This window comes from Acanthochromis polyacanthus, chromosome 17, assembly GCF_021347895.1.
Source record: "Acanthochromis polyacanthus isolate Apoly-LR-REF ecotype Palm Island chromosome 17, KAUST_Apoly_ChrSc, whole genome shotgun sequence".
NCBI classification, from domain to species: domain Eukaryota; kingdom Metazoa; phylum Chordata; class Actinopteri; family Pomacentridae; genus Acanthochromis; species Acanthochromis polyacanthus.
Window position 1 is genome coordinate 12,761,438 of NC_067129.1, and position 26,497 is coordinate 12,787,934.

The following is a 26,497-nucleotide window of genomic DNA, read 5'->3' on the forward strand; positions in this document are numbered from 1 at the left end:
CTATCTCAGGGGGTAAGAGGAGAGCCTACCAAGTGGAAGGTAGCATGGTTCAAGACCCACCACTGGTGTTTTTCTTTCTTTTTCAGGATTTTGATAAAATTTAAGAAAGCTCTGGTCTGAACCAGCAGGCTCCATAGGTAACCCTTAACTTACTGAGCTACAGATCAGACAAAAACAAATAGATTCGTCGTCTCTTTGACATCGTAGTTTCTGTTCCTAATAAAGTGACCACATGGTGGAGTCAGGGTGGAAGTCTGGGCGGAGAGTAGGAGGGGAGGTGGGTGGCGGCCTCCCCCCACTACTCCCCCACCTCCCCCCCACCACCCACCACTCACCACCCACCACACCTTCCCCCGCCCGACGAGTTCTCGAGTCTCGACAGGTTTTCCCGAGTTTTGGAGTTCCATGAGGTTGGAGGCAGAACAAGTTGTCATGAAGAGAGTGACTTTTTACAGCAACTAGAAAGAAGATGACTAGAAGAGCAGGTCTTTAACCAGCATCCATAAAATCCATGGAGTCGGCTCCAGAGAAACGAAGGGAGGTCAACTTTTATCAACCACCATCCAGATGTTCAATTTGATATCTTTGAGATTTTTAGCACCACAAACCTTTAGTATCACACTTTATTATCATCTATTAGGACTTTCATGGAATCCACCAGCAGATTTAGTTTTTGTTGAGAAACTTTATTTTTGTCATCGTGGGACTGCAGGATTTAAAACTGTCCCTTCTATTTGACCTCATGTTTATTAGTTTTAGTGGAGAAAGTTATTTTGTCCATTAGTATCTTAAAAACCAAATAATAAATTGGATTAGTAGAGAGGTTTAAATTTCTTACTTTGTCATATTTTAAATGACAAAAAAATACAAAAGCATCTTGAGACAGTTTGAACTGTAACTGGCGTTCTATAAATAAAATTGAATTTAAATTGTATGTATCTTGTAATGTTGGAGTAATTCAGCCATATATGCCTGTAGCAGAAAGGAGTTATGAGCAAGGAGTTAATTGCTACTTTTTTTTGCCATTTGTGGCTAATCAAGAAGCAGGTTTTTAGTGTTTTGCAGTACAAATGTTAAAGTAATTTATTACTGGCACTAAAAATTATTTCAATATGTCATTGCACTTATAACTGCTTTTAGATAACGTCTGCAAACTAATTATGCAGTAAAGAAAGCTTTTCATCTGGTCCACTACTACTGGATCACGTAACTATAAAAAAAATGCTGTTAAAACGTGATAATTTTTGAGAATTCTAATCAAATAGAACATTTGGCCAAAATTCCAAAATTCTCCAGACAACAAATACACACTAATTAAAAGGACAAAGAAAAAGGAAATGAAATCACTCACAGCAATTGATCTGCAAACAAAGACACAAAAACCTTTAATTTAAATAGGAGGGGAAAAAAAAACTCACATAAAAAAACTGTACAGAACATTTAACATCGACTTAAAGTTCTTAAATAAAAGACCCCCCTCCCAAAATAACTAAAATAACAAAACGATAAAGTGGGATGGTGTATGATACATCTTGTGCAAAAGAAGTATTAATTGATTCTTCCCAAACTGCACATTTCAACGTGAAGAGCGTCTCTCCACTCGGCTCTCCCCTTTGATGGGTAAACACAAGAGTCCCTCCCCTGAACCTCAGCATAGTGTCTTTGATGTAAAAGAACCCAAAATCCAATAATAAAATAGATTTATATTTTAAATATATATTTATATACGAAACATGCTGTACATAATTTCAGAGATTAAGAAATCCCTTTTTTTTTTGACACCCAGGTCTGTCCATTAACTTGTGCTTTCTTAACTCCCAGCAAAGAAAGGAAGAAAAAAAAACCAAACAGCATAACTCCCCGTTGCTTTGGATACAAAATGAATGAGGAGAAAAGAAAAACAGAAAACAGCACTGATCAGAAAGTCTCTGTTTTTCCTGAGTTGTGGGAGTTACTGACGCGTTTTGAGAAGGGATGCTGACACACTTTTCACCTGTTGTGGCGTCTTCACAGCCGACTGACGAGAAATCTCAGGGCTGTTTTTTAAAAAAACAAAATGAGGAGAAGGGAGAAAAGAGCTTTTGTACTGTTTATGTCCCTTGTTCAGATGTAACGAGCTTGAAGTGGAGGGGAAAACAATGCTGCAACGAGAGCGATTTAACAAAGATGTGGTTTTATAACGGCATGCACAACAGATTCTAACCCAGAGAGAATAAAAGGGGGCAGTGTGACCCAGTATTCAGCCTGCCTCATAATTCTCATGCTTACTTTTACTTTGTAGCCCCCTTTAAGCTGTCTCCCTTTGGACCAAAAAGTCTTCCCGCAGAAGCAGTTAATTTCTTTCCCGTTGTGGACCCTGAGAACGCTGGCCTCTTTTCAAGTTTCCTACAGAGGGGAAGCGCCACTTCTGACAAATGATGTGCTGAGATAACTAGCATACGGCGATAAATGCTATGGCACGAGGTTATTTCTGAATCCTTCAACCACTGCGCACAACAGGTCGCATGGAGACGAAATCGGGGGCTGAATTTATTAATCTCATGTTCTAATTCAACCCATTCAAACTCGCAATCGGTATTTTGATTTGCTTTTCACAGTGGTCGAACAAAACGAGTGCAAGAGTGGGAAAGAAACCAACTTAAAGCGACTTCTCAGGAATACTTCCAGTTATATTACACGCTTCGAAAAAAAAACGTAAAAAAAACAGCCGTTGGTGAGATGATACAAATGTGATGACACTGAACAAACCGAGGGAGGGGAGAGGAGGAGAGGGGTGAGGGTACAGTTGACAGAAGGCAGATTTCCAATTCAATATATCAGCAACACCATATAGACAAACCCGGTTAAAGATATCTGTAAGACAATAATATTCAAATAAATATTCCACCTTTTGTTTTCAGTATTTATTCAGCTTTGTTTAATCTCCAACTAAAACGCTGGATTTAACTGTTGTGGAAACAGCAGTAGTAGTGGGTATATTAGTAGTAGCAGGAGATGCAGAAGCAGTAGTATAAGTAACAAGAGGGCCGCACTGCAGGCAAAGAAAACACAGCTCCCCGCACGGAGCAGCCTGGGTCCCTGCTATTTGGAAAAGCCGTGAGCTGACTGGATCTGATCAGAGAGGGCACATTGATCGGTCATCCAAAGAAAACAACCTCGGTGCGTCTTGAACACTGAGGGACTCGTGGTTCTTCAAGTAGAACAAAACAAAGAAGGACATTCCACTCACCAAAACAAAACAAACAAAATAAAGGCTTGAAGTTTCTATCACTCCCAGTTCGTAGATTTGTGATCAACACAATTTTCACACATTGGAATCCCTCTCTGCTCGATCCTGATCGATGGGAACCGGCTCTGTCTGAAGTCGTCCCACAGCTCCATGTCGCTAGTCGGATTCAGGACTCGTGTCCGGGCCTAAACACGCCGTAAACTAGCAGGAAAAGCACCATGTCAGCTGGGATGGAAGGGAGGTTTTCTTCTTTTTTTTGGTTCCCTCAAAACTTGCTTCATGACAGAACGGTCGAGTGTTGATGACGTCAGGCATCTCTGCAGGAAACAGGCCAGAGGACAAGGATGGGATGGTTTTATTTTCTTGCTGAATATGTGTACTGTGCAGGGGAGAAGAAGTGCAGACTCTTGAAACTGGTAAATATGTCCTGTTGAATATCGTTTGACACACGACTGTAGGTCCAGTGAGGATGTAAAATGGGGGAAAACAAAACAAGGCTTATCATGGTTTCCACATTTCCTTCACTTTCACATACAGCAACATACTGATTCTTTTTTTTTGATTGGTTATGCAAAAGAAAACCTGCTGCTGCAGATGTCAAGTGAGAGACAGTCAAGAGGCGATCCTCTTCTCCAGTATAGAAAAATAAGCAATCCTCAAGCAAAATATCCCTTATAATTGCACTGGCCTTTCTGGCCTGTCACTACTCTTACAACCAAAAGGTTGTCCATAGAGACACTGAGTGCCTTTGTCAGAAAACAGTTAAGAGTGAGTACATCATCAGGCCATGTGAGTCATGATGAAAGCTGACTTTGGAATAAACAGGTTGGCTAAAATCATTTCATGGTCTGACGTGCTTCAGCTCAGCATGCTATCAGATGTTAAACTACTTTGGCTGAGAATGAGAAGGGTGATGTGTTAATACCCAGATCCATCCAGCACTGCGGAGGGCCGCGAGAGGATTCACAAATCATGTTTGCGCCGATTCAAACGGGAGTTGATGGAATGAGTCCTGAAGGCTGGAATGAGTCCGGTCTGGGTGGGCCAGGTCCGGTCCGCATTCGACCACGGTGTGCTTTCACTGTAGAAAATACCCCTCGGGGTCCCTAGTGCAGACTCAGCGCAGGTGATCAAGTAAAGGCAGCTCTGTGGATTCCTCTCTGGGGGTGGGAGGGTCCCCTGACGACAGCAGGGTTGGATCCAACGTCTGAGTGGCTCCCAGAGGATCTTGTGTCGGACTGGCCTCTGGTAGGGGAGCAGGAGGAGCAGGCTGAGAGAAAGAGACACAAAAGACAAATTAATCCCACTAAATCAGCACTGCTATTACAAGACAACACCTACAGCTTGTCGGAGGTCGATTTAGGTCAACATCTGGGTATTAATCCCGTCTGACCGGTAAGCAAAAACAAAAACAAAAAAACAAAAAAAAACAACACGCTGCACTCTCACGAGCAAGTCAAATGTTGTACATAAAGAATGCAATTCTAATAATTTCACAAATCCATGCTTAAACTTATATTTTTTTTAAAAATCCTTTATTCTGCATGCGCCCTTTACAAACATTGTCAAAAATAAACACTTTCCATGAAGCAGAAATTCTGGCACTATTCCACTAAGCTAGGCTGAACTTCAGGCTGTTTACAAAGAGCTGACAGAAGACTGTACGCATAAAGTTAAATGTAAATCTTAGTCTAAACGGACATTTAATTTACTATTACAGCAGACTATTAAAATGTAAAAAAAAAAATTTAAAATAATTATTTTTTTTTAAATGCATATAGGAATTGTGGTGAATAATTTTCTGTCGACTAATTGGCTCGTCATTGCAGCTCGACATCCCAGAGATGCTCCCTTTGCCTGTATTGAAGCTGGTTTTCTTTATTGGACCCAAGACAAAAACAGGGATTTGGCACAACTGAATAGTCTCTGAGTGAATTTGCTGACACCAGGCAGACCATATTTATTGGATTTTTCTTGATCCAAGGATTTGGGGGAAAAAAGGAAATTGATGATATGTGAAAGCCTTTTATGTTTTTTTCAGGTCACAGTGTGACATGAGCTTGGATTGATGGTGATCACAGAGATACAGCTGCACTGACCCCAAACAACATTCTTTTAACAGGTGGATTTAAAAAAAATAAAGGACACAACCCTGACTACTTCCATGTGTGTGAACAGTAAACAAACTGGCAGCCTCCTTACCTGTGTGCGTATTGTCTGTACTGTTCCTCCTTCCCCCTCGACTGCAGCTGGTCCGTTAAAGCCCTTCCTGCCTGAAAAACTCCACTTGCCAAAGTGGCTCTCATAGTGAAGTGCGCTGCCCTGGCCGAGGCCAGCCCGCTGGCCCCCTCTGTGCCCCGAGTTCTCCAAGAGACTTGCTGGGCAGAAGCGCTCTGGGCCTGGCAGCGGTGGAGGAGCCATGGAGCTGCTGAAGGAGAGCTGGGAGCTGGACAGCTGCTGGCCCAGGAGCCCCTGGATGGAGGATGTACGCTGAAGGGATGTGAGCAGGCCCGCCTCCATCCTGCTCTCTGATTGGCTGAGCAGAGCTAATGGAAGAGGCTGAGGGTGATGAGGCCAGCTCTGGGTCGGACCTACGGGGTTATCGGTACCTAAAATGCATCAAAAGTAAATTCGTTCATTTACTCAATAACAATACAAATAACAAACACTCAGCCTGCAAAACAGCCATACACAGGTAAGACATGAATGATTTAAAAGGTACATTATCTCAATGTCAGGCTGAACTTTGTGACTGTAAGCAAGTGCTGTTAAATTTATAACATCAAGATTAATCAACAAAAGAACAGTTTTGCAGTTTTATGGATATGTAATAACATTGTTAACGTATTAGTTTCAGACGACAAATTATGACTCAAGTTAATCAGTGCATGATACTAAAGATAATTAATAAAAGAGTTTACAGCGTGTCAACAATGCGCAGAGGAACAAAACTCTGTTTGTTAGTGTGTATAAAAAACACACTAATACAGACTAACATCTTAAAGTTAACTTCTAAAATAAACAAGTCATCTACATCCACTGGCAGAGACAGAAACAGAGGTTATCACCGACCATACAAACAACAGATATTGTTTTTATGCATTACCGCAAAGAATCCCAAACAGCCCACAAAAATTTAAAAAAATTCATTACACATAAACATTAACTATCGTTATTGTTACTTCCTGACTCTCCAGGAGAGGTGAACCTTAACTATCAGTCCACTGCCCTATGCTGTTCCTTTTTTTTAATGTCTTTGGATTGGTCGTTATGAGAGGATTAAAGGTTCTCTGGCAAGATCCTTCAGTCCTCATGTGTCCCTGCTTTTATAGAATAGAATAGAATGCTGCTGTCCTTCTCAACCCGCCTGGCCAGCAGGCAGATGGGTCCCCCCGATATAGAGCCGGGTTCTGCTTGAGGTATTTTCCCTGTTACAAGGGTGTTTTCCTTGCCACTGTCGCCTTTGGGCTTGCTCTGGGGGTCAGGCATATGGGTTCTGTAAAGCGTCTTGAGACAATTTGACTGTAATTGACGCTATATAAATAAAATTGAATTGAATTGAATTGAATAGAATAGAAAGCCTTTATTGTCTATGTACACGAGTATACAATGAAATTGTGAAATTTTGTCTAACATTACCAACAAATTTTAAATGTTACAACTAAGCTTGCAAGATGTTGGAAAAAGTCAAGCATCTGGATGCAGTCTACAGTCTGGAATAGCTTCAAATTTGCAAAGATGATGCACAAAAAGTCCCGTTTGCTAAATGACCTGAAAACCTTAAGCAACAGCAGAGCCATCTGCATGCTAACAAAGTTGGGTTACCATTGTCATTGAATATTTGAGAATAATTTGTCATCAAAAAATGACAAACTACACGTGACCACATTTATGCCAACTAAACTATGTCTTACCCATGGAGGGCTGCACAGTGGTGATGTGTGGCTGGGGGAGGCTGGAGGCTGGTGTGCTCTGGGTGGTGTGAACGGCTGGGTTGGTGGAGATGGAGGTGGAGCCGCCTCCACAGTCTGAGTCTTCGATGTTTCCTCCGCTGTTACAGCCAGCACCACAACCCTTCTGTAACCTGCAGGGAAACACGTATCACAGCTCTGATTCTAACCACAGAAAGACTTGTGTGTACAATCGCTGCATTAAAAGCTAAGAACATGTACCTGTCCCAGCTACTGATAAGCCAGGTGTAAATGTTGTGCGGGCTGACCGGTCCTCCCCACACAGACCGGAGCTGGCCGTGCCCCCCAGCGTATGAGGTCGTGAGGGGGGACACGTAGATGGGGTAGCCGATGGGCTGGTCACATGAGGAGTTGATCATATTCCTCAGCGCCTGTTTGGCATTTTGAATGCTTCCTCGCTCTGGGTTACGGTTGCGCAGGAAAACCAGCTCCTGCTGTTGTCCTGCCCACAGCCCACGCACACACTCTCTGTTCACCTGTAGGGGGCAGCACAAAGACATGTCAGAAGTGGAGTGCAGAGGTGGACAAGCAGAATATAAAAATACATACAGATTAAAGAAATGGTCTTTAACAACTCGTAAACAATCCAGAGCCAGAGACAACAACATGTAAAATAATAAACAAAAAGAGAGGTCACCTTGATAACTCTGAAGCTGAGGAACCTCTTGTTAAGCATGATGATCTTGTACTCGTCGCTACCGTCGTCCATGATGTGGCGCAGCGCTAGCAGTGAAGGCATGTTTGCTAGAATTGCGCTGCGCCACACGGGATCTCCCTCATGTGATATCAACATCTTCTCTTCATTGGCAGTGATGGCGTCGTACAGAACCATAGGATCCTCATACTCATCTGGAGATGTAAAGTGGTCCTGGAAGAAGCGGCGATTACAGCATTGGTTTCACTTCAATGACAAAAACAGCCTGTTATTATAACCTCAGGGTTAGTTTTCTTCCTTAGTATGAAACCCTACCTGATGCAGTTTGAGGGACATCCGCACTCCTGGTGCCACGACACGATTCAGCAGGTCCATATCTGCAAACACCCATTCATCCCTGGGAGACGTGATGCGGAAATCTCCCTTGAAGAGTGCATGGAGGCCGTAGAGAAACGGCTCCAAGCTGTCAAATAAATAAACAACCGTGACTTTTGCATCTTGCTTTCACGCAGTATACAGGTGGTAACAGCAACGGTGATAGACAAGTTGGTGTGGCCTGGTGGTCTTACCTGGCAGACATGCTGTGGGAGGCTGTGCCCAACGCTCTTCTTCCGAGGATACACAGACCAAAACAGAGGTTGACAAGTGGAGAATCTCTTTCACAAGTCACCGGCTACAACACAAGAGTGAAGTTAGAAAACAGATTGTACAACACTCTACATTTAATGTCACTTTCTATTTCGCTTTCTTAGAACTGTCTTTTATTTTGTAGAGTGACATATGCGTAGGGCTGAAAAGAGTCGCAGATCCAGCAAAACAAACAACTCCTGCCTTGATTTAAAAAAGGTTAATCACCAGCTAAAACCAGACAGAAATGCAGAACCTCATTATTTCTCTACTCGGTTTCTCTCAATACTGCTTTTCCCGCATTTCCATTTTTCTGTCCTCAGTTCAAAAGCCTCAAACTGATTTGTTGCTGCATGTGGCTTGACTGTTTACAGACCCCTTTGGACAAATGAGGGCAGAACACATTTGGTTATAGTTCAGCCAATGATCAGAATATAGATGTGTAAAAAGACAACAAAAACAGCCCTGACCCATGTGCGACTGTAGTGTAAATGCTGTGGAGAGGCTAACCGTTTGACGCCTGCTGTTGCAATACTGAATCCAGTCCAGGTAAACCATGCAGAATGAGGAGGGGGTAATGCCGGAGGCCCTGTGATCATAGTCCTCATCGATGTTCAAGTTGAAGGTGGGGTCACTGTCTACGTAGTTAGGGCCGAGACACGGCCGGAGAGCCTCTTGGACTGTCTCATTAGTCAGCCACTCTTCCAGCTTAGAAGATCGACTCACATAGTAGATGATGCTCTGTTGGAGGGAATGAGCCAAACAAATTATTCAGACACCAAGTATTTAAAGTCAAACCTAAAGGTCAGAATTTCAGTTATAATATCTGCTATGTTCTATATATTCCAACAAGCTGGCTGCAAATGGCAGGATGCCAAGTGTATGAATATATTACACTACTATTGTAGCTCCAAATTAAAAAAAAAAAAAAGGACTGGGTGTTTTTAGTATCACTTGTCATATCTTGCTGTAATAGAAGTACTGCCAAACAGTATTCATTGGCTACCAAAGCCAAGTGCATAAAGATGCAAGACGTGATGTAAAAGCACAGAGCAAAGAAAGAAGTCCCTTAATCAAGCGCTTACCTTGACATAGTATGTGATGAGGATCTTACGAAGGTCAAACACTTGCAACATGGAGGCTGCATTGTTGTCGCTGATGCTGTAGCCTTCTAGCACATACTTGGTGGCAGCAACCTCCCACGCCAGCCAGCGCTGTCCAAAGGCGGCGTTAAATGACAACATGTGGGGCAGATGACCTGGCTCACAGCAGCAGCAGCCCTCGTCCTCTTCCACCCCTTCTGTGATTGCCTCTACCTCCCTCTGCTGACAGTAGGTGCCTGGACAGACGCGAAACATGACAATCAGCTTGAACCAAGACTTTCAATAGTAGAGACTCTCCTGTACACTGTGTGTGAATTATCTATTTGTCACATACAAGGAAAAGTAAATTCAAAATGATCTGAGTAAGTAATTTATCATTTTACTGTCCTAAATACATAACTGCAAGCAAAAACATTTTCTGTATGCAAACAAATAACTAATTTGATAACTCAGATTTTGTAATTTTAGATCAAATGACACCCTCTTAAGAGAGTGAGGCACAACTTCTTTCTTCATTCTAAGCAGCCTTAAAATAAACCTCCAGGCCATGACGCTGATCTTTTAAAGAATAAAAATATACTTTAAGAACTGACATAAAAAGTAGTATTCAATACCCAAATTATGAAGTGAATTTTAAAGCAACATTTTCTAGCTTGACCTTGTCAGATGCCACTTTTTACACGACCACTATTGACTGAGCTCCAGCACCTGATCTCTATAAATAAATGCTATTTGGTGGCAACGCTTGACAATCCCCCAGTAAACGACTAAAACTGCGCTCAGCCTGCAAACTCCAAACATCGTCAGACCCCGTCACCCCTCTGCTGCTGACCTCTGAACTCTAAACCCCTCAGCTGGAAGGTGACCAGGCCGTTGCCGATCTCAATGATGTGCACCAGAGCGTTGAGGTAGTCTGACGCGAGGATGAAGCAGTCTCCTGTGCTGTAGTTCCCCCAGCGGCCGAGCAGCAGGTCTCCACAGAGGCTGTGCTGCAGAGAGCGTGTCAGGTGCTCGTAGAAAATCGAATTCAAATTGTTGTCATCGGCACCTTCGGGGGAAAAAAAGAAAAAAGAAGTGACAGACCGTTACCATGGCTACAAAGCAAAAATAAATCGGAGTCAAATAGAGATGATTAGATGGTGAAAGAACATCGTGGCACACCTGGGTTGCGGTCCAATTGAGTGGCAAGTCTGGTGTTTGAATGATCGACCCGCTTGGTGCTGCAATGGTGACAAAGTAGGATTAGCATTAAATACAAATACTTTATAGTTTGGGTTGGATGAGCCGTTTCCCACTTAGACGGCTAATGTGATCAAATACATACTTGTAGTCGCGCTCCCAGAATTTTACAGGTCTGGTGTATGAGGTGACGAACACAGCGCTGCCTAGGACAGGATTGAGAGGCGTAGAAAAGATGGCAGAAAAGATGGCCTGGACAAAAAGCACAGCAGAGTCTGAAGCAACAAGAGTTAAGGAGGACATGTAATGAACGTACAGCAATTACTTCATAGAATTAAAATACAGAATGCGGCACAAACTAGCAGCTCCTTTTGTACTATAATGAATTTTAATACAATAATCCTGTGGTAAAAAGTAGCTTTAACTGTTCAGCTTGTGTTGAGATTGTCAGATGTTAAAGCTACAGTGTATGGATGCCATCTTAAATTATATTAAACGTAAAGGCAAGAACTTATGTATTCCTGCTGTCACAAAATCAAACAGAGTGAAGGATACGGGGCACAGCAAAGGGCTGAGCAAAAGCGTGAAAGGCTGAGCCCCAGGTAATCTGCCAGGGGGCAATGTAAGTCAACACAAAGCGCAGCTTGTACAGCAGGTCCCACATCTGAAAATTCACAAGATAAATCAAAATGACACCAAAAACAACAACAAAAACCTCTTGCTAACAGTAATCAAACTACTAAAGAAACAGATTAACATACAGCTGTTCTCTGTGGACAAACGCTTTCAAGAGTTAAATGACTTATCGGTGGTCAAAATTCAAAAAGTGATATGATGTGTTCTAACCTTGCTGAAGAGGATGGACATGAAGTAGTAGTCGATTAAGAAGGTCTCCGAAAAGTGTGGATAGTCAAAGTGAAAGAAGAGCGTGGTGAAGCACAGCGTGACGTACTGCTGTGACGGCGTACAGAAGGACGAACGCAGCAACTTCATGCCTGCTACGGAGATGAAGAGAGCTCGGCTGCTGGAGGGGTTGAAGAAGACACGGAGAGAGAGAAAGGAAATCAGTGACATGCTGACATATTCAGCTACAACCATAAAAATGAAATGAGATCTCCAAACCCAGATGCGAGCGGCTCTCTGCATGCGCTGCACTTTAACTACTCTCAGCAGTGTGTGGACGGTCGCAGACATCCACAGTTTGTTTACATGTGAAACAAGTCGCTCATTAATCCGAACTAAACTCTGTGTCAAGCAAATACAGCTCTAAAACCACTGTTAGCTTATAGCTACAAATATATGAAAAAAAACTATTAACCAACAAAAATAAAAATGCTTTCACCCTGAATATTTGCCTTTACAAAGTTAAATTAACTTATACATGTTATTAATTTTCTCATGATGTTTACAGGACTACCTAAAAATTAAATAGATGACTGTAAAGTCAGAAGAAAGAGCTGCTCCAGAAACAGTTCACTGAAAATAAGTGCATTAATCTTCACATCTTTATATGGACTGGGTTGTTTGGTTAAAGAGGAAGGGAAAAAAAAACAGCAAACAACACAAGGAATATAGTTTATGTACCTTGTGCTACGGACCACAATGTGGAGAAAACAGTACAACCACATGTCCCCAGAGAGTGCTATGCAGGGAAGTGAAACAGCAGTAAACAGGATGAGGTAAGGCTTACTAGATGTCCAGCTCTTTATGGTTCTGGCCCACCGTTCGAGCTTCAGTCGTTAGGGAGTTGAGCACCACGGCCGGGTAGATGAAATATTTCTCCACGCACTGAAGCCACGCATACAGCTTCTCAAACCACATCAGCTGAGCAGCATCTGGGGAAAACACAAAGCATAAGATTCTTACACAACTGCTGAGATAAAGTCCAAATTCTAGATTTCAATCTGGCAGAAAGATGTTTCTACAATGGTTGGAATAAAGTATGATATGAGCTATCCTTAACTGCTCTGTAATACTAGTCAGGGATTTACTCCAAACGTTACGATGCCTGGAAGGAAGATGAGCAGGAGGAGATGGATTATTTCCCACTGACAAAAACCTCTTGAGGTAAAAGAAGCTTTCTGGTATCTCCTTAATTTTAATACAGCTACTTAAGTTACTAGTGTTTATTAATTCTTCATCTATTAATAATGATAAAAACCTGCATCAGTCTAATGATTAAAAAATAATTTCACTGTTCAGAGCTGCACTTGAAAGCTCCACAAGAGATGTTTGGGGTTAAGCATTTTTCTCAAGAGCACTTCATCTGGAGGTTTTCATTTACTCTGTGCAGCTCTTCCTGGTAGACAGACTTACAATGTCCCTGTTGTTCATATAGATTTTTATGTAATTCTTTTAAAATATTTTCACTTGCCATTTTTTTGCGCATGTGAGCGAAAAAAAAAAAAAAAAAAAAAAGATAAATCACACGCTCACCTCGGACCTCAAACTGACTGTACTCTTTGGAGCGGAGCACTGGGTGAGCCAGGCAGAACCACGGCAGCTGTTTTCGGAGCTGAGGCAGGAGATAGTGTGTAATGAAGCCTACAACTCCAGCCAGGATGTACAAAACAAAGCTGAGAGCAGGCTGTGGGTCAGGAGCAAAAAGAAGAAAATTAGCCTTTAAAATCTGTGTAAACTTGTAAACCAAACCGATTGCAAGAACAGGATCAAAAACAGTCCTCCAGCTCACTTGAAGAGCGATGAAAACGGTGCTGGCACTGATGGCGAAGGTAATCACAGCCATGAGGGGACACATGACGAGGTCTGAATGAAGAATCTCCTTCTACAAAGACAGTGAGAGTTTGATTTTAAAACTTGAGATCATTATAGGATCAAAACTAACTTCTGCAGGAGTCGACGCAGGATCAGGAGCGGCAAACTTTACCACAGAGTTACGCAGCTTCTCAGGAAGAGGGTCCTTGATCTCGACAGGGGGTTCCTCTGGTGTTCGGTTCTCCAGTTCTGGGAATAATTTAGACCGTACCAGTGACCTGATACAAGGGGGGGAAAAGTGTACAATAGGAAAGATAAGAAATACAGCAGGAAACTATGGTGTAACATCAAAGTCTTGACAAGCTGTTGTGAAAGCAGCATGTCAGCAGCAGCAGTGTCTGTTGTCCATCAACGTCACTCTTGTATGTGTCGGTCACCTGTGTTTGGGCAGGCTTAGAACCAATTACAAAGTCACTTTAGTCATCTACGCAAATCGGAAGAAAATAAACTTAAAGCCTAAAAATATACATAAAGCGTGGGAAAGACAGTTCCGACAGATGGGCGAGTGAAAAATTTGGCAGAGTCACTTTCTCTGTAGGCAAGCCATGTGGCATTTCTTCAAATGATACATGAAAAAATAACCATCGGAACAGGTCTTACACCAAATAACTTTCATGAATTTTAATCAGATTTTCTTTTGCAAATTGTGCAAAAATGAACTGCATTTCATGTTTTCACTTGCTAAACTTCCTCTGGTGTCATTCCTATATAGAAATATTAACTGCTAATCTATTATGGACATAAAATCAGGATGAATTAAAAACATCTAATGAGTAAACAGTAAATACTGACCACAGGATGGTAGGGTCGCTGCTTTGGCGGCTGAGGTGGTAGGATAAGGCCAGGAGGAGGCCACAAAACACAGAGAACAGTACTGGCACATGGGCGTCCCCCCACGGTGCCTAATGCAAAATAAGCAGATTAAAATATACACGTTAAACAAGCTATCCACAGCAATTCCTCAGGTACAGTCAGTGTTTCTGTTTCACTCACGTTTATAGCACCGAGGCAAAATCCATACAGCAGAGCAGCCACCAACACGCTGCGTATGAGACTGAACAGAGATGAGAGGGGGCTGGTAGTGGCTGAGGAAACAGAGGACAGAGCTCTGAATACATTCTCAGCACAAACATGCAAGGCACTGAGACCAAGAAAGGCTGTTGAGCATGACAACTGATGCACAACCTCATACGGTTCCCCCTACAGATAGATCCACAGTCTTTTTCTTTTTTTAATGTTTTCCTGAGCACATGACAGCAAGTTCTATACACACAGTTTTGGATGTCTTTGTTTGTTTACATTCTTGTTTCCAAAGGTCCGCCCTTGGCACCTCCTTTCCGATGTTGTCACAGCTATGATTGGTCATCAGGCAACATGTCATGCTACTCTGCCAAGTCACAGCCACAAATTCTGACTCTATAGCTCTATAGCTCTATAGCTGTGTAAAAATGTGACCATCTCATCAGACATAAAATATTACGATATCTGACTGCAGCCATAAACACGAGTGCGGTTTCAGATAATCATGTGATGTTTCCAAACTGGCAGTCGTAAGACGCTGTGACACTTCCTGACAAGGCGTTACATCATCATCCTGTCTGTGTGGCTGTATTCTTACCGGTTCCACCAAAGATGTGCATGTCAATCTGCTCCAGCAGACACATCACAAAAGTATTGACCTGAGGTAGCAACCCAAAGAGGAAAATGACCGGGAAACACAAGGCAAACACTGTTGGAAAAAAGAGAAAAAAATATTTTAAACATTTGCTTATAAAACGCCAAAAGAAAGTGCACAACTACAAATGCAGGCCATGAATACCGTAAGAGCTTTATGTACATCTATAACTATTTATGGCTGTTCTTCTAGATATGTAACCTGGACGTCCACTTCAAAGCGGATGAAAAAAGCCACGATTGAAAACTAACCAATGAGCATATCTCTGACACACAGCAGGAAGTGTGCAGAGAAAAAGGTGACGCCATAGAGGGAGAACGGCTGCAGGCTTCCAGAGCGACCAGACAGGTCAAAGATCCAGATCATCACACAGCACAAGCAGAAGTAGACTGGTCGACTGTACACAATGATCCAGTTATGGCCCTGTTAAATGACAGACATAAAGACAGTTACAGTTATACCCCAACAATAAAGTGAAATGTGCCGCTTTATTCCATTTGTTTTCTCAATATTTTTAAGACTATAAAGGTGAAACAGGAACTCACATGCATGGGAGAGGCTGCATCTGGCTGGACACTCTGAAACAAAAGAAAAAAAATTAGGTTTCACAAGTTTGACAAACATTTTGGATAATAAAAAAGAAGCAATGCAGAAACAAGGAATCCCTAAAGAAAACAACCATTTGATGATGCTACACTGCATACATTGCAAAAACCTTCACTTAAAAACTGCATGTAAAAGATTAATTATATTTTTTGAAGATGAGCAGACGATGCATAAACCCTGATTATTAACCCCAAATTTCTTGCAGATTGAAGGAATTAATGATGCGTCTGCATCGTGGTCAGCAGTCTGACAGTTTGAGCAGTTCCGCTCTCAGATTTCCCACAAGACCGCTGTCAAAAGATCTGCTTTAACTGTAGTGAGCTGAATTTAATTTTACTGGAGTGCCATTGTACATTGTGTGAATACTGTTGTCTTGACAGTCACTAAGCTGTGATACAAATAAAACTGAATTTCACAGAAATAGACTGTACTGTCCTCTGACATCTTCACAGCCATCTGAGGGTTTTATTTCTCTTTCCTGCATTTCATTCGAAGTAGAATTACTGAAAGTAACACAGCCTGATTCCTTTGCAGCCATCTATCAAAACCAAATAGGTGTTCTGTTTTTAGTTCAAAACTGACCTCAGTGTTGTGAATGGTCAATCAAGCTGTGCTGTACTCGCACAGCAGCCTCACATTCTGGTCATGAAGAGTGATTAAAATATGCAGTAAGCACAGTCTCTGACCACGATATATATAAACATTGCAGAAGTGCATTACCTTCAGTAAGGAGTACTGGCAGCTGGCAATGACCAGACAGAACTGGAAGACCCAGATGTCCCTGAAAAATCCCTGGAGCAACAGTAGGAACCCCAGGAAGGCCACCAGACTGGCCAGCACCACAGCGAACACGTTCTCTCCCACACGGCGGTTCCTGGCAACAGAATGCAGAGCATGATCAGTATTTGAACAACAGTCTTGTTATTATCTTTTGATAATTAGATTGTCTCGTTGCCTTCAATGTTCAGTAAATATGCTATTTGATCAAGATAATTAACTAATCTGAAACCTACTGAGACATGTAATATGTTTTTACAGACCTTGATTAAAGAAAGCCATTACACTATTGGGCATCAGATTCATGGCAATAAAGGGACTCGGAGCTGTTATTAATTAGTAAAACAATGGTGCTGCACTGTTACACTTGACTGTGGCACCATCAAGCCACATCCAAACCAGTGCTGAGATGCATCTTGTAGGAGAAAATGCTAAATTCACGAGGATAATCATTATCATGCACGGTGTTTCTGCTGGGATTTCTTACTGTTGCATGGAAAGCCATGAGGTAAAAAGAAAGAAAAAAAAAAACAGGATGGGAGAGTTTGAGCACGATTTGAGGTTGCCTGGGCAGCCTCGAGTAGATACAATCCCCAAGGTCAGGCTGATGAGTAAACCAACATAACTCTGTCTTCTTATTAGGCAGAAATGTATAAAATGCATCTCAGTGTATGAAAAAAGGATTCTTTTTTATGTCAGTGTAACAGCAGAAAGACTAAATCAGCTACAGAACAGGAAAACAAAACCAAAATGTAGCTTTTATTTGTCGTCCTTGGTCATGGTTAGCTTGGAGGAGCAAGCAAGAAGAGGAAATTACCTGGTACTAACACCTCTAAAGAGCTCCTTTTCTGTTAAGTGTTTCATGAAATTTAGCATTATGTTGGTTTCCTTTATTTAATTAGGAAAAAATAATTGAAAATTTCCATCATTCTCTCTATTGCAGCCAAAAATACTACTTTTGCCTTAGCACTAGAGAGCAGAGAAAAACTAAAGGTTTAATTAAATGAAAACACAATGAATACACCAATACATTATTTACTACGCATTAATAAAAGCGGGGACATCGAAGTACAAAATCCTATGCTTTCACCTGGAGAAACAGAATCCCTCCTCTGCTCTAACAGTTTGCCTTACCTGTCCAACAAGGCCAGAAGCGCCAGTCGATCATATCGAACTCTCAGCCACCTCCCAGGCAGCACCCAAAAGCGATAGTACTGTTTGGGTTTGGCCTTCTCCTCAATCATCAAAGTGTTTTCCTGGGACTCCTGTAGAGACTCATGATCCAGATCAAACTGGGGAAGAGTTAAAAAAAAAATGAATGGGAAATTCAGAAGAAAACCACAAGGACAGTCGGTGATTGTTAGCACTGAGAATGAGGGACTCCTGACTTATTTCCATGACCTTCTACCTGGAATAATCTGTCACAAGCATCATACACTGCTAACCTCGGGCATTTCCAGAGGCACCCTGCGCACCTGCATGCCCTGTAAAACCACTGGTCTGGGCTGGAGCATGGACAGGACTGGTGCTCCTTCCTGGACCTCAGTGGAGGTGAAGCTCGAGGACTGGGACTGTCTCTCCCTTTCCCTGCAAGCGGAACATTTGACGGCCTTACTGCGGCTCTTCATCATGTTTTATAACAGCAAATCAACTTCTGCAGTCTTGAGAAAATGAAATCTGGCAACAGAAATTTTATAACTTACTGAACTGGGTCCTCATAACCGCCTCCAGCCGGTCCAAATGTGTAGGACCTCTTCACTCCTGTTACACAACAGCAAAAATGCAATGAAACACCATGAACAGGAAATCATTTGAAAATAAAGCAGATAATGATAATATGTTTGTATCTTTAATTGGTTACACTCAACATACAACAGGAGAACCTACAAATACAACAGGGAGTGACAATATGGGAAGAAAACGATCCATTCCTTGTAAAACTTTTCTTTTGAAGGACACGCAGTAACAAATGCATAGTACCCTAAACAGTTTTATGATTCTATTTCTGTATCATAATTAGATACTGTCATCGTCAAGCTACATTAGAAAATATTCTTCACTTCTTCCATGAATTAAATGAAAAAAAAAATTGACTCCATTCATGTCAGTAAAGCAAATATGACCATATACATTCAGGAGACGGTTAGCTTAGCTTAGCCAAAAGACTGAGGGACCAGTTGGACATGATCCGTCTAAAGAAGTCTCCACTGGTTGTCTGACAACCACATGGGCGCAAGGTAAGACATCGGTGGCATCAATTTTCAGATTTTGACGCTCAACATGAAATGTAATATTCCCAAAATGCTGAACTACTCCTTTAAAGCCGGTGACTCACCGCTCTCGTCATAAAAATAGTGCACCGCTCCCTCTGATGTGTCGTCAAAGGTGGAGGCCTCATGGATGCCGCTACGGGGCAGCAGGAGGGAAGAGGCGAACTGTAAGGCTGAGGGAAGTGTGCGGGTGCGTGAATGAGAAGAGGTCCGAGCGCGTTGGAGGTCCTGGAGGCTACAGGCAAAAACAAAAACACAACAAAATTTAGTGGAAAAAGTGCAACATTGGCTTTAAAATGCTTAAACGCAGGCCTGTTGTCCTAGTGTTGTTTTATTTTAACAGTTTATGTATTACTCCAAAATTTGCTGAGAAGATTACTTGTTAAAACAGTAGCTTATGTAACAATTTAACAGTAATTTTGATTCCTAACTCTTAAACATGCTGTTAGTTTCAACCAGGGCAAATCTGGCAACACTGCAGCAAATAAAAAGCTGAAGCAAGGTATCAGCTAGAACCCCCACATGTCTGCTTAGTCAGCTTACCTCGGAGGGGAGCCCATGGTTGACGGAGGAGGTGTAGGGTTGCTCCCAGCATTGTGTCTCCTACGTATGGCCTGGGTCCTCTTTACATTGCTGACTGATTCATGTTTGCCTGCATCCTCTGGAGCCATGGCTGCAGAAGGGTGATCAATTACATCAATGCAACGGTTTACATTACGGGGTCAGTGTAGACAACAGAAGGTATCATTTGCACCAAAAACGGCCACTGACATATAACATTAGGTGGTTGCCGGTTAGTTTAATTTTATAACGTAGTTGTGTAAAACAAGAAGTCTGAATTACTAACTGTTGAGACGTGTAATTTTATGCCCCAAACTGAATAAAGGTTAACCATTAATCAAACCCTGTTTGTTCTAAATCTTCTCAGGCTTGGCAACCCCCGCTGAGTACACGCTAGCAGCAAGAATAAGGTTTAATGATGCATCAATGTTGAGGGTCAGCTGTAGTGTAATAAGCTATCATACTGATTAGCTCAAATAGGAGGCTTATGTTTTACTGTATTTAGAATTTAGCAAATGCACCTACACTAGAACACACTAGAACATGACATTAATATGTATTTTTGATCACATATTTTAAAAACACACAAATCAAATGCCTTTTTACCCAGAATGGACTAATGCTTGCAATGTCATGGATGTGATTAAATTCTGTTTACTCATTTTTGATGCAATCAGAGCATTTTGATTCTAAAAACTGTTATGAGTTTGATCCTGTTTCTATCAGGTAACACATATCGGATCCTGTCACTTGTATAATTTTAAACACATTTATTCATGGTTCTATCTCAATCCTTGAAAGAAAGTTATACTTTTGATTTTGTGGTGGCTGCCTCCTGCAGTTTATTTCAAAACTTAATTATGTGAGGATTTTAGAGACTGACTACTTAGAAAAGCCCTGAATGACTTCAGACCGCTTAAGCATACTCCATTTTGGACATTTCTTCTGGGTTTAGGTAAGATTTGAATGTACTCTGATCTACATATTTTCTAACAACATTTTAAAGTCTTGTGTTTCACTGAAAATTTGTTTACTGCCATCTGTTCTGCTGTTGTTTCCCATCCCTTGAAGCATGTATTAATTAGCTAACACTGACTTATTAAGCCAAATTTGAGGGACACTGCTCACGAGAGGTCAAACTTCATGGCTTTGCTTCTTTGTGCGTTTCATTACTTTGTACGCTTACAAAGACTAATGTGGTCCAAAGAGATCAGAGCCAATGTTGCCCAGAGCAATGGAGTCCCCTGGTACAATCTACCACCATGGTAAAAGGCGTGGTTCTGGACAAAAAGTGACCTAGACTGTGTTGGACATATGGCAAAACTTGAGCTGGTAGTGCTTCTCCTGCCTCAAATCAGTGGCGAGTTAAAAAAAAAAATGAGAAAAGGACTGTGATTCTCTTTTACACCAAAAATACCGAGCTGTGTGAATGCTCTGTTTCAACATAGCAAAGTCTACTGCAAAACACAGCAGCCACAGTTAAGCTTAAGTCAGCACAACCCTCAAGTTCATCAACATTTCATTTAATAAAGTGAGACATTAATATGACCTTGAGTCTATGACTACAATCTGTTTAATTAAATAATTTCAAGGCTACTGTTCATATGATCTCCACCGCCCGACACGTGTCCTGATGTTACAGGAAATTTTCATCTGCTGCCAAAACCTTGGAAAAATATGACTAATATCTGAAGTAGCACAGCAGCTCTTTTCCCTCATCTTGAAATCTGTTTCCCCATTCATTTTGTGGATCATAAACTTCAAGGCTGAGTCACAAATGTGGATCCTAGCACCCGCGCTGCTCTGAGGTCAGTAAATGAGATGTTTACTTTCACATTCATGACCTCGATTAACCTTAAAGAGACTATGACTATAACTCACACTCTCAAAAAACTAAAGTTGTTTAGAGTCAAGGTCTGAGTCATGCACTGAATTTCATGCAGTATCCCTACAACTCTGTATTCTTCACACTGTCAGTAAAATTTGATCTTTGTTTAGTTGCCACAACTTCCATTTCTTGTTACTTCCTAAGATGAAAATGCAACTTATATTCATATGCTGTCTTTTATACTATTCTAAAAATGCCAGGTTTTACTACATATAAGATTAACAACCCTTTATTTTAAGAAGTAATAATTATAATCACCCCACGAGGTTGCTTTAGAGCAGGGGTGTCAAACTCCGTTCCTGGAGGGCCACTATCCTGCATGTTTTAGATGTTTCCCTCTTCCAACACACCTGATTCAAATGATCAGCTTATCATCAAGCTCAGCAGAAGCCTGATAACGAGCCTGATGATTTGAATCAGGTGTGTTGGAAGAGGGAAACATCTAAAACATGCAGCATAGTGGCCCTCCAGGAACGGAGTTTGACACCCCTGCTTTAGAGTCTTAGATGCAGTTCACAGACACAAAATTAAAAGCCTAAAGGACAATGTTCAACCACTTCTGGGAATCTATGTTATGGTAGGAGGCTGTTCAAATAGGTGAAATACCATCTTAGCTCTCAAACTGTTTGTAGATTAAATAAAGTGAAAGGTAATGCTTTTCAGTTGTGATCAATAAATTATTTGAAGTCAGAAATTTTTATCTGCTGACATCTTACAACTTTGGCTTCAGGTGTTCCCCAGGCGGATTACTTTCCTTAACCAGCTGGATACTCCAAACCATACTGAAAACAGCGCTCCATTCAATGAAGTGGGTACCTCTGAAACACACATGCTATTGCATTCATTATGCCAACTCACCTCCTCCCACGGCTCCCTCTTCAACTAGCTCTCCTGCCCTCCAACCCATCTGGTTGCCAGTCCAGGAGCCTCCGAGAGAATCCAGCCGATGATGATGAGTTCCAGGGAAGCCATCAGTATGCATAGTGCGGGCTTCCAGATCAGACTTAGAGATGGTCAGAGTGCGAGGTGCAGGGGTGGAGGTTGAGGGCATTGTAAGCAGAGTAGAGGGCAGAGCTGCTGCGTTGCTCTGGCCTCCACCTGCCCCATCCATACTTAGCACTCTTGCATGAGTCTTAGCACTAGCTGTGCTGGAGGAGCGCTGAGCAGCGCGAGAATGTGAGGGGCCAGCAGTTTCAGGTAATTCCCCTTCCCTTGGAGTGGGCAGTTGAGCAGCAGTGGGGAGAGGGGATGTAATGCCAGTGTTTGCAAGGTCTGGGGAGTAGCAGGAGGTAGAGGAACTTGAGTCGTCATCGTCGTCGTCATCATCGTCATCTGAGCTGTATCGGCGCTGAGAGCCCAGACTAGAACCAGCACTCATGTCACTGCCATCGTCCTCGTCGCTGGAATCCTCAAACAAACTTTCACTGTAAGCCTTGGCACCCAGTCTGTTGCGCACTGGGATGTAATCTCTGTGTTGTCTGTGATTGTGGTGACGCCTGTAAGAGCCACAGTCAAAACTACTGCTGCCTGCTCCAGCTCGCCTTCTTGGAGCTTTCCTACGGCCTGGCCTGTGCCCCATGCTACTGCCGCTGGCCCGCAGCAGCTTTAAGTCTTTAGGGCGCACAACCTGCTGGGCTTGCAGAGCAGGCTGGTCAGACAGTAAGAATGGGGTAGAAGATATGGGCAATGCAGGCTCAGAACACACTAGACCCAGGGCCAGCCCTGAGGGCACTGAATTGGCTTGCCGAGGTGGGGGTAGAGGAGGAACTGGGACATTTCTGTCTAAATCACAAACCTCTGAGCGGCCACTACTTGAAGGGGAAGAGTTCTGAAGAGGAAGGGGCTGTGCAATATCAGAGGGTACAGGGGGTAAATCCTCTCCTTCAACAAGTGTCCGGTCTAGCCCCTGGCTCAGGGAGAACTCTTTGGAAGGGGAGCGCAGTAGCACACTGTCTGACAGATTGTCAGTATCACTGCCACCCTGTCCTTCTAGATCCTCTGTGGGCTTGTGGATGGTAGAACCTATCGCTGGTGCTGAGGCAGACGCCTGTCCATCTGAAGGCCGTGGCTGGCTGAACGAAGGACTTTCCAACTGAGTTGAATCAGTTTTTTCACTGCGGTAACTGCTAACAGTACTTAGTGTCTCACGATCTGTGGTAGCTCCACCTGCACTGAAACAACTGTCCGTGGATCCAGCAGCTAGTGCTACCCCACTGCGGCTGCCCGGGTGCTCAGTCCCAGGAGCAAAAGCCACAGGGTCAAGGCCTAAACCCAACAGATTCTCACTCAGCTCCTCACTTAAACTGCTCTTTATAAGTGGGCTAAGGGGAGTATCCCCTAAGCTCTCAGATTCCGCAGAGGGGCCAAGGGGAGAATAAGCCCCCAGCCCATTGTCCTCCGGACTCTGTTGAGACAATTGTTCTGGTAACTCCTCCACTTCCTGCAACTGCTCTTTTTCGCCTCCATCTTCCTGACTCGAGGGTGAAGGTGGGATAGACAAGCAGTTTCCAGGTTCTCCAAATCCAGCTGACACTCCAGATACTCCCATGAGACCAGGGAATTCACCACCCAGAGCTGCAGCGATGCAGGACTGGACCACGCTGGGAGCCCCTGCACAGAAAAACAGACCAAAATCAGACCGGAATGCACTTCTTAAGATTTTTCAGGCTTCTCAAGACACACGGCAGTATTTATTATTTAATTGGGATCTATGTAATGCTTACTAATGACTTGTTTTCATACAGACAGTATTAAATGGTGATCAGTGTGTATGATCTTTCAGACTTACTAATGGCATCCTGGGAACTCTGACGGAGGATCTCACGGTGAGCTGACGTAACAATCACATTATTGCTTCCCTGTTCTCGCATTAACTCTTTGATATCTGTGGCAAAAAAGAGAAGTCCATCAAAATGCAAACCATGCTAAATTTATTAGAGGAAGAAGAATATAGGAAAAGACTTAAGATTATCATCGATAGACCACAGTTTCATATAAACACCCAGTATTCAATACTTACCCTTAGTGCCCCCTGAATCCTCCAGCTGGGGCAAGAACTCCTAAAGAATAAAGCCAAAAATCCATATCAACACATATATCAACCACACCATGATAGCACTGGGTTTTTATGAAAAGTTCTGTCCTAGAGGTTGGTGGAGCATTCAGAAAGTATTCCAAACTACTGTCTGCAGCATAAGTGACCTAGCAAGGTAAACTGGTAACATTTTCTAACAAGCACAACTAAAGAAATGATAAAGTGAAATGGGTGAAGACTGCATGCTACCATTAAAAAAATGGAAATTCTCACCGACACCTGGTTCAGTCCAAAGAGAGAGTGCTGGGAGCTACAACGCACCGGGGGTGTTGAGTTGACCTTCCGAAACACAGTCATCTCCACACCAACATGACTATCCCTGTGAAGATGTTTCATATCATAAAATGAAAAGGGTTCAGCATTTCAAAGCATTCAGACTGCAGAGCTTCTTTTCAAAAATCACTCATAACACTCCTTCTTACCTGTGCTGATTCCCATCATGAGCACCTGAACCTTCATCTCCTTCTTCTGTCCTCGGGGCTTCGGCTGTGAGTGAGGCCTGCTTCTTCTCAACAATCTCCCCAAGGTCGAACATAGCATGGAGCCGGTAGTTCACCACCTTAATGGCGGTGAAAAAGACGGCCACCACAGCAGAGTACACGCCTGCCACCACCAAGCTCGGAGGAAGAGCCTGAGAGGGAGTGAAAAGATAATGAGACTACATAAGAGACAAAATCATCACTTTCAAGAATGAGAGTTGAGAATCTTTGAAAAAGGGCTGGCTATAGGACTGGCTCTATAAAAGAATTTCTTTCTCAAGACGACAGATGTGAGGTTTTTGCCACATTCAAATGTATAAAAATTGGACTACTGCATGAACGAATACAATTTTGCAGCCTATTTTAGATTTTTTTTAAAAGAAGGATCTTAATCACACTTGCTCAGACAGATATTACAAACAAATCCTCATTTCCCTAGATTAGTCCCATTCCCCTAGATTAGTTCAAAGACGAGAAGTTAAAACTTACTACATTGTTACAAAACTTTAGTTTCTCATGATTCTTAAATTATTATTTTTATTTTATATCCCTTATTAATCCCACGAGGGGAAATTCTGATTTTCACATATCCCCCCATCTGGGGGGGGGTCAGAGTGCAGGGTCAGCCGCGGTACAGCGCCCCTGGAGCAGGAAGGGTTAAGGGCCTTACTAAAGGGCCCGTCATTCACACACTGATGGCGGGAGCTGCCATGCAAGGCACTAACCACGACCCATCAGGAGCAATTAGGGGTTAGGTATCTTGTTCAGGGACACCTCGACATGAGCACGACGGGCCGCAAACCTGCAGTTGCGAGATGGCCACTCTACCCACTGAGCTTTGCCGCCCCATATAAAACCGCCCCATTATAAAATTAAATATGAGGTAACGCTGTTGGTTTCTAAGACATTGACTGCTGTACAGACTGTAGAGCCCCTTTAAGGTAAATTTGTGTTTTTTGTTATTGAGCTATATGAACAAAACTCAGTTGCCTCTGATATGTGCAAATACCCCGGGAAGGTGTCATGCCTAGTAAACAACGGCAATTCTGTTTGACAACATGTAAAACAATTCTTAAATGGATATATGCTTGAAACATGTGCTTACCATGTACAGTAGAAAGGGGAAGGCCAGGAGAAATATCCAAAGGTAGAGGTGGAAGCAGTTGGAGAATGTGCTCTGATGGGGGTCCACATACCAGCCTCCTGTGAGCGAAGCCCACACACCCTGCCGCAATATCTGAAGAGCTTGAGAACCCATCTCCACTTGCAAGTTCAACCAAAAGCCAAAACGCTTCCTCCAAGGCTGTAGCTCAAAAAACTGTGCAGCAGTTTGAGCCACGGTATTTTGTGTCTACGATGGCACTTCCATTGGGGATGGCAGGGTGACCAAGACTGTTTCATCAAGGACAATAGTTCTGCGTCTTAGCAATAGATATTTCAGTTGAAGTCAAGAGTCCTTGCATATTCTTGTGCCAGGATGTGCTCCCTCCATGCACCACCGTCGCCACACTCGAGGCTAATCCTTGCTGGGTAATCAGAAGAGGAACTTTTTGGCACATTGGTAACCCACTGAATGTATGAAAAACATTCATCTGTAAGAAAGATCAA

General features: G+C 42.7%; 1 protein-coding gene across 3 annotated transcripts; it reads right to left on the bottom strand.

Moving 5' to 3' along the window:
* Nucleotides 1–1,356: 1,356 nt before the first annotated feature.
* Nucleotides 1,357–26,497, bottom strand: LOC110948796 (pecanex 3). 3 transcript variants are annotated; one of them, XM_022190499.2, is made up of 35 exons: nucleotides 25,995–26,497; nucleotides 24,833–25,041; nucleotides 24,624–24,729; nucleotides 24,336–24,375; nucleotides 24,105–24,200; nucleotides 22,175–23,926; nucleotides 19,411–19,540; nucleotides 18,933–19,102; nucleotides 18,301–18,358; nucleotides 18,073–18,184; nucleotides 17,732–17,889; nucleotides 16,541–16,694; nucleotides 15,760–15,792; nucleotides 15,466–15,637; nucleotides 15,158–15,268; nucleotides 14,533–14,624; nucleotides 14,332–14,441; nucleotides 13,652–13,757; nucleotides 13,457–13,549; nucleotides 13,201–13,351; nucleotides 12,455–12,599; nucleotides 11,611–11,788; nucleotides 11,320–11,428; nucleotides 10,910–11,039; nucleotides 10,747–10,805; nucleotides 10,418–10,633; nucleotides 9,568–9,821; nucleotides 8,993–9,223; nucleotides 8,425–8,528; nucleotides 8,171–8,318; nucleotides 7,838–8,068; nucleotides 7,402–7,676; nucleotides 7,144–7,313; nucleotides 5,432–5,838; nucleotides 1,357–4,499 (listed from the first exon to the last, which is right to left on the bottom strand). In XM_022190499.2, the coding sequence occupies exons 1-35, from the start codon at nucleotides 26,145–26,147 to the stop codon at nucleotides 4,347–4,349; spliced, it is 6,816 nt and encodes a 2,271-aa protein (XP_022046191.1). In that variant the 5' UTR covers nucleotides 26,148–26,497; the 3' UTR covers nucleotides 1,357–4,346. The 3 variants fall into 3 exon arrangements, with proteins under 3 accessions (XP_022046191.1, XP_022046190.1, XP_022046189.1); XM_022190498.2 differs by having other exon boundaries at nucleotides 11,611–11,785; nucleotides 18,043–18,184; XM_022190497.2 differs by having other exon boundaries at nucleotides 18,043–18,184.

Coding starts and splice junctions, on each gene's coding strand:
- LOC110948796 (XM_022190497.2), bottom strand. CDS start 26,147: ATGGGTTCTCAAGCTCTTCAGATATTGCGGCAGGGTGTGTGGGCTTCG. Junction 15,269..15,465: donor TGTCAGAGATATGCTCATTG/GTTAGTTTTCAA, acceptor TTTTTCCAACAG/TGTTTGCCTTGTGTTTCCCG. Junction 8,319..8,424: donor TCCCACAGCATGTCTGCCAG/GTAAGACCACCA, acceptor TTTATTTGACAG/CTTGGAGCCGTTTCTCTACG.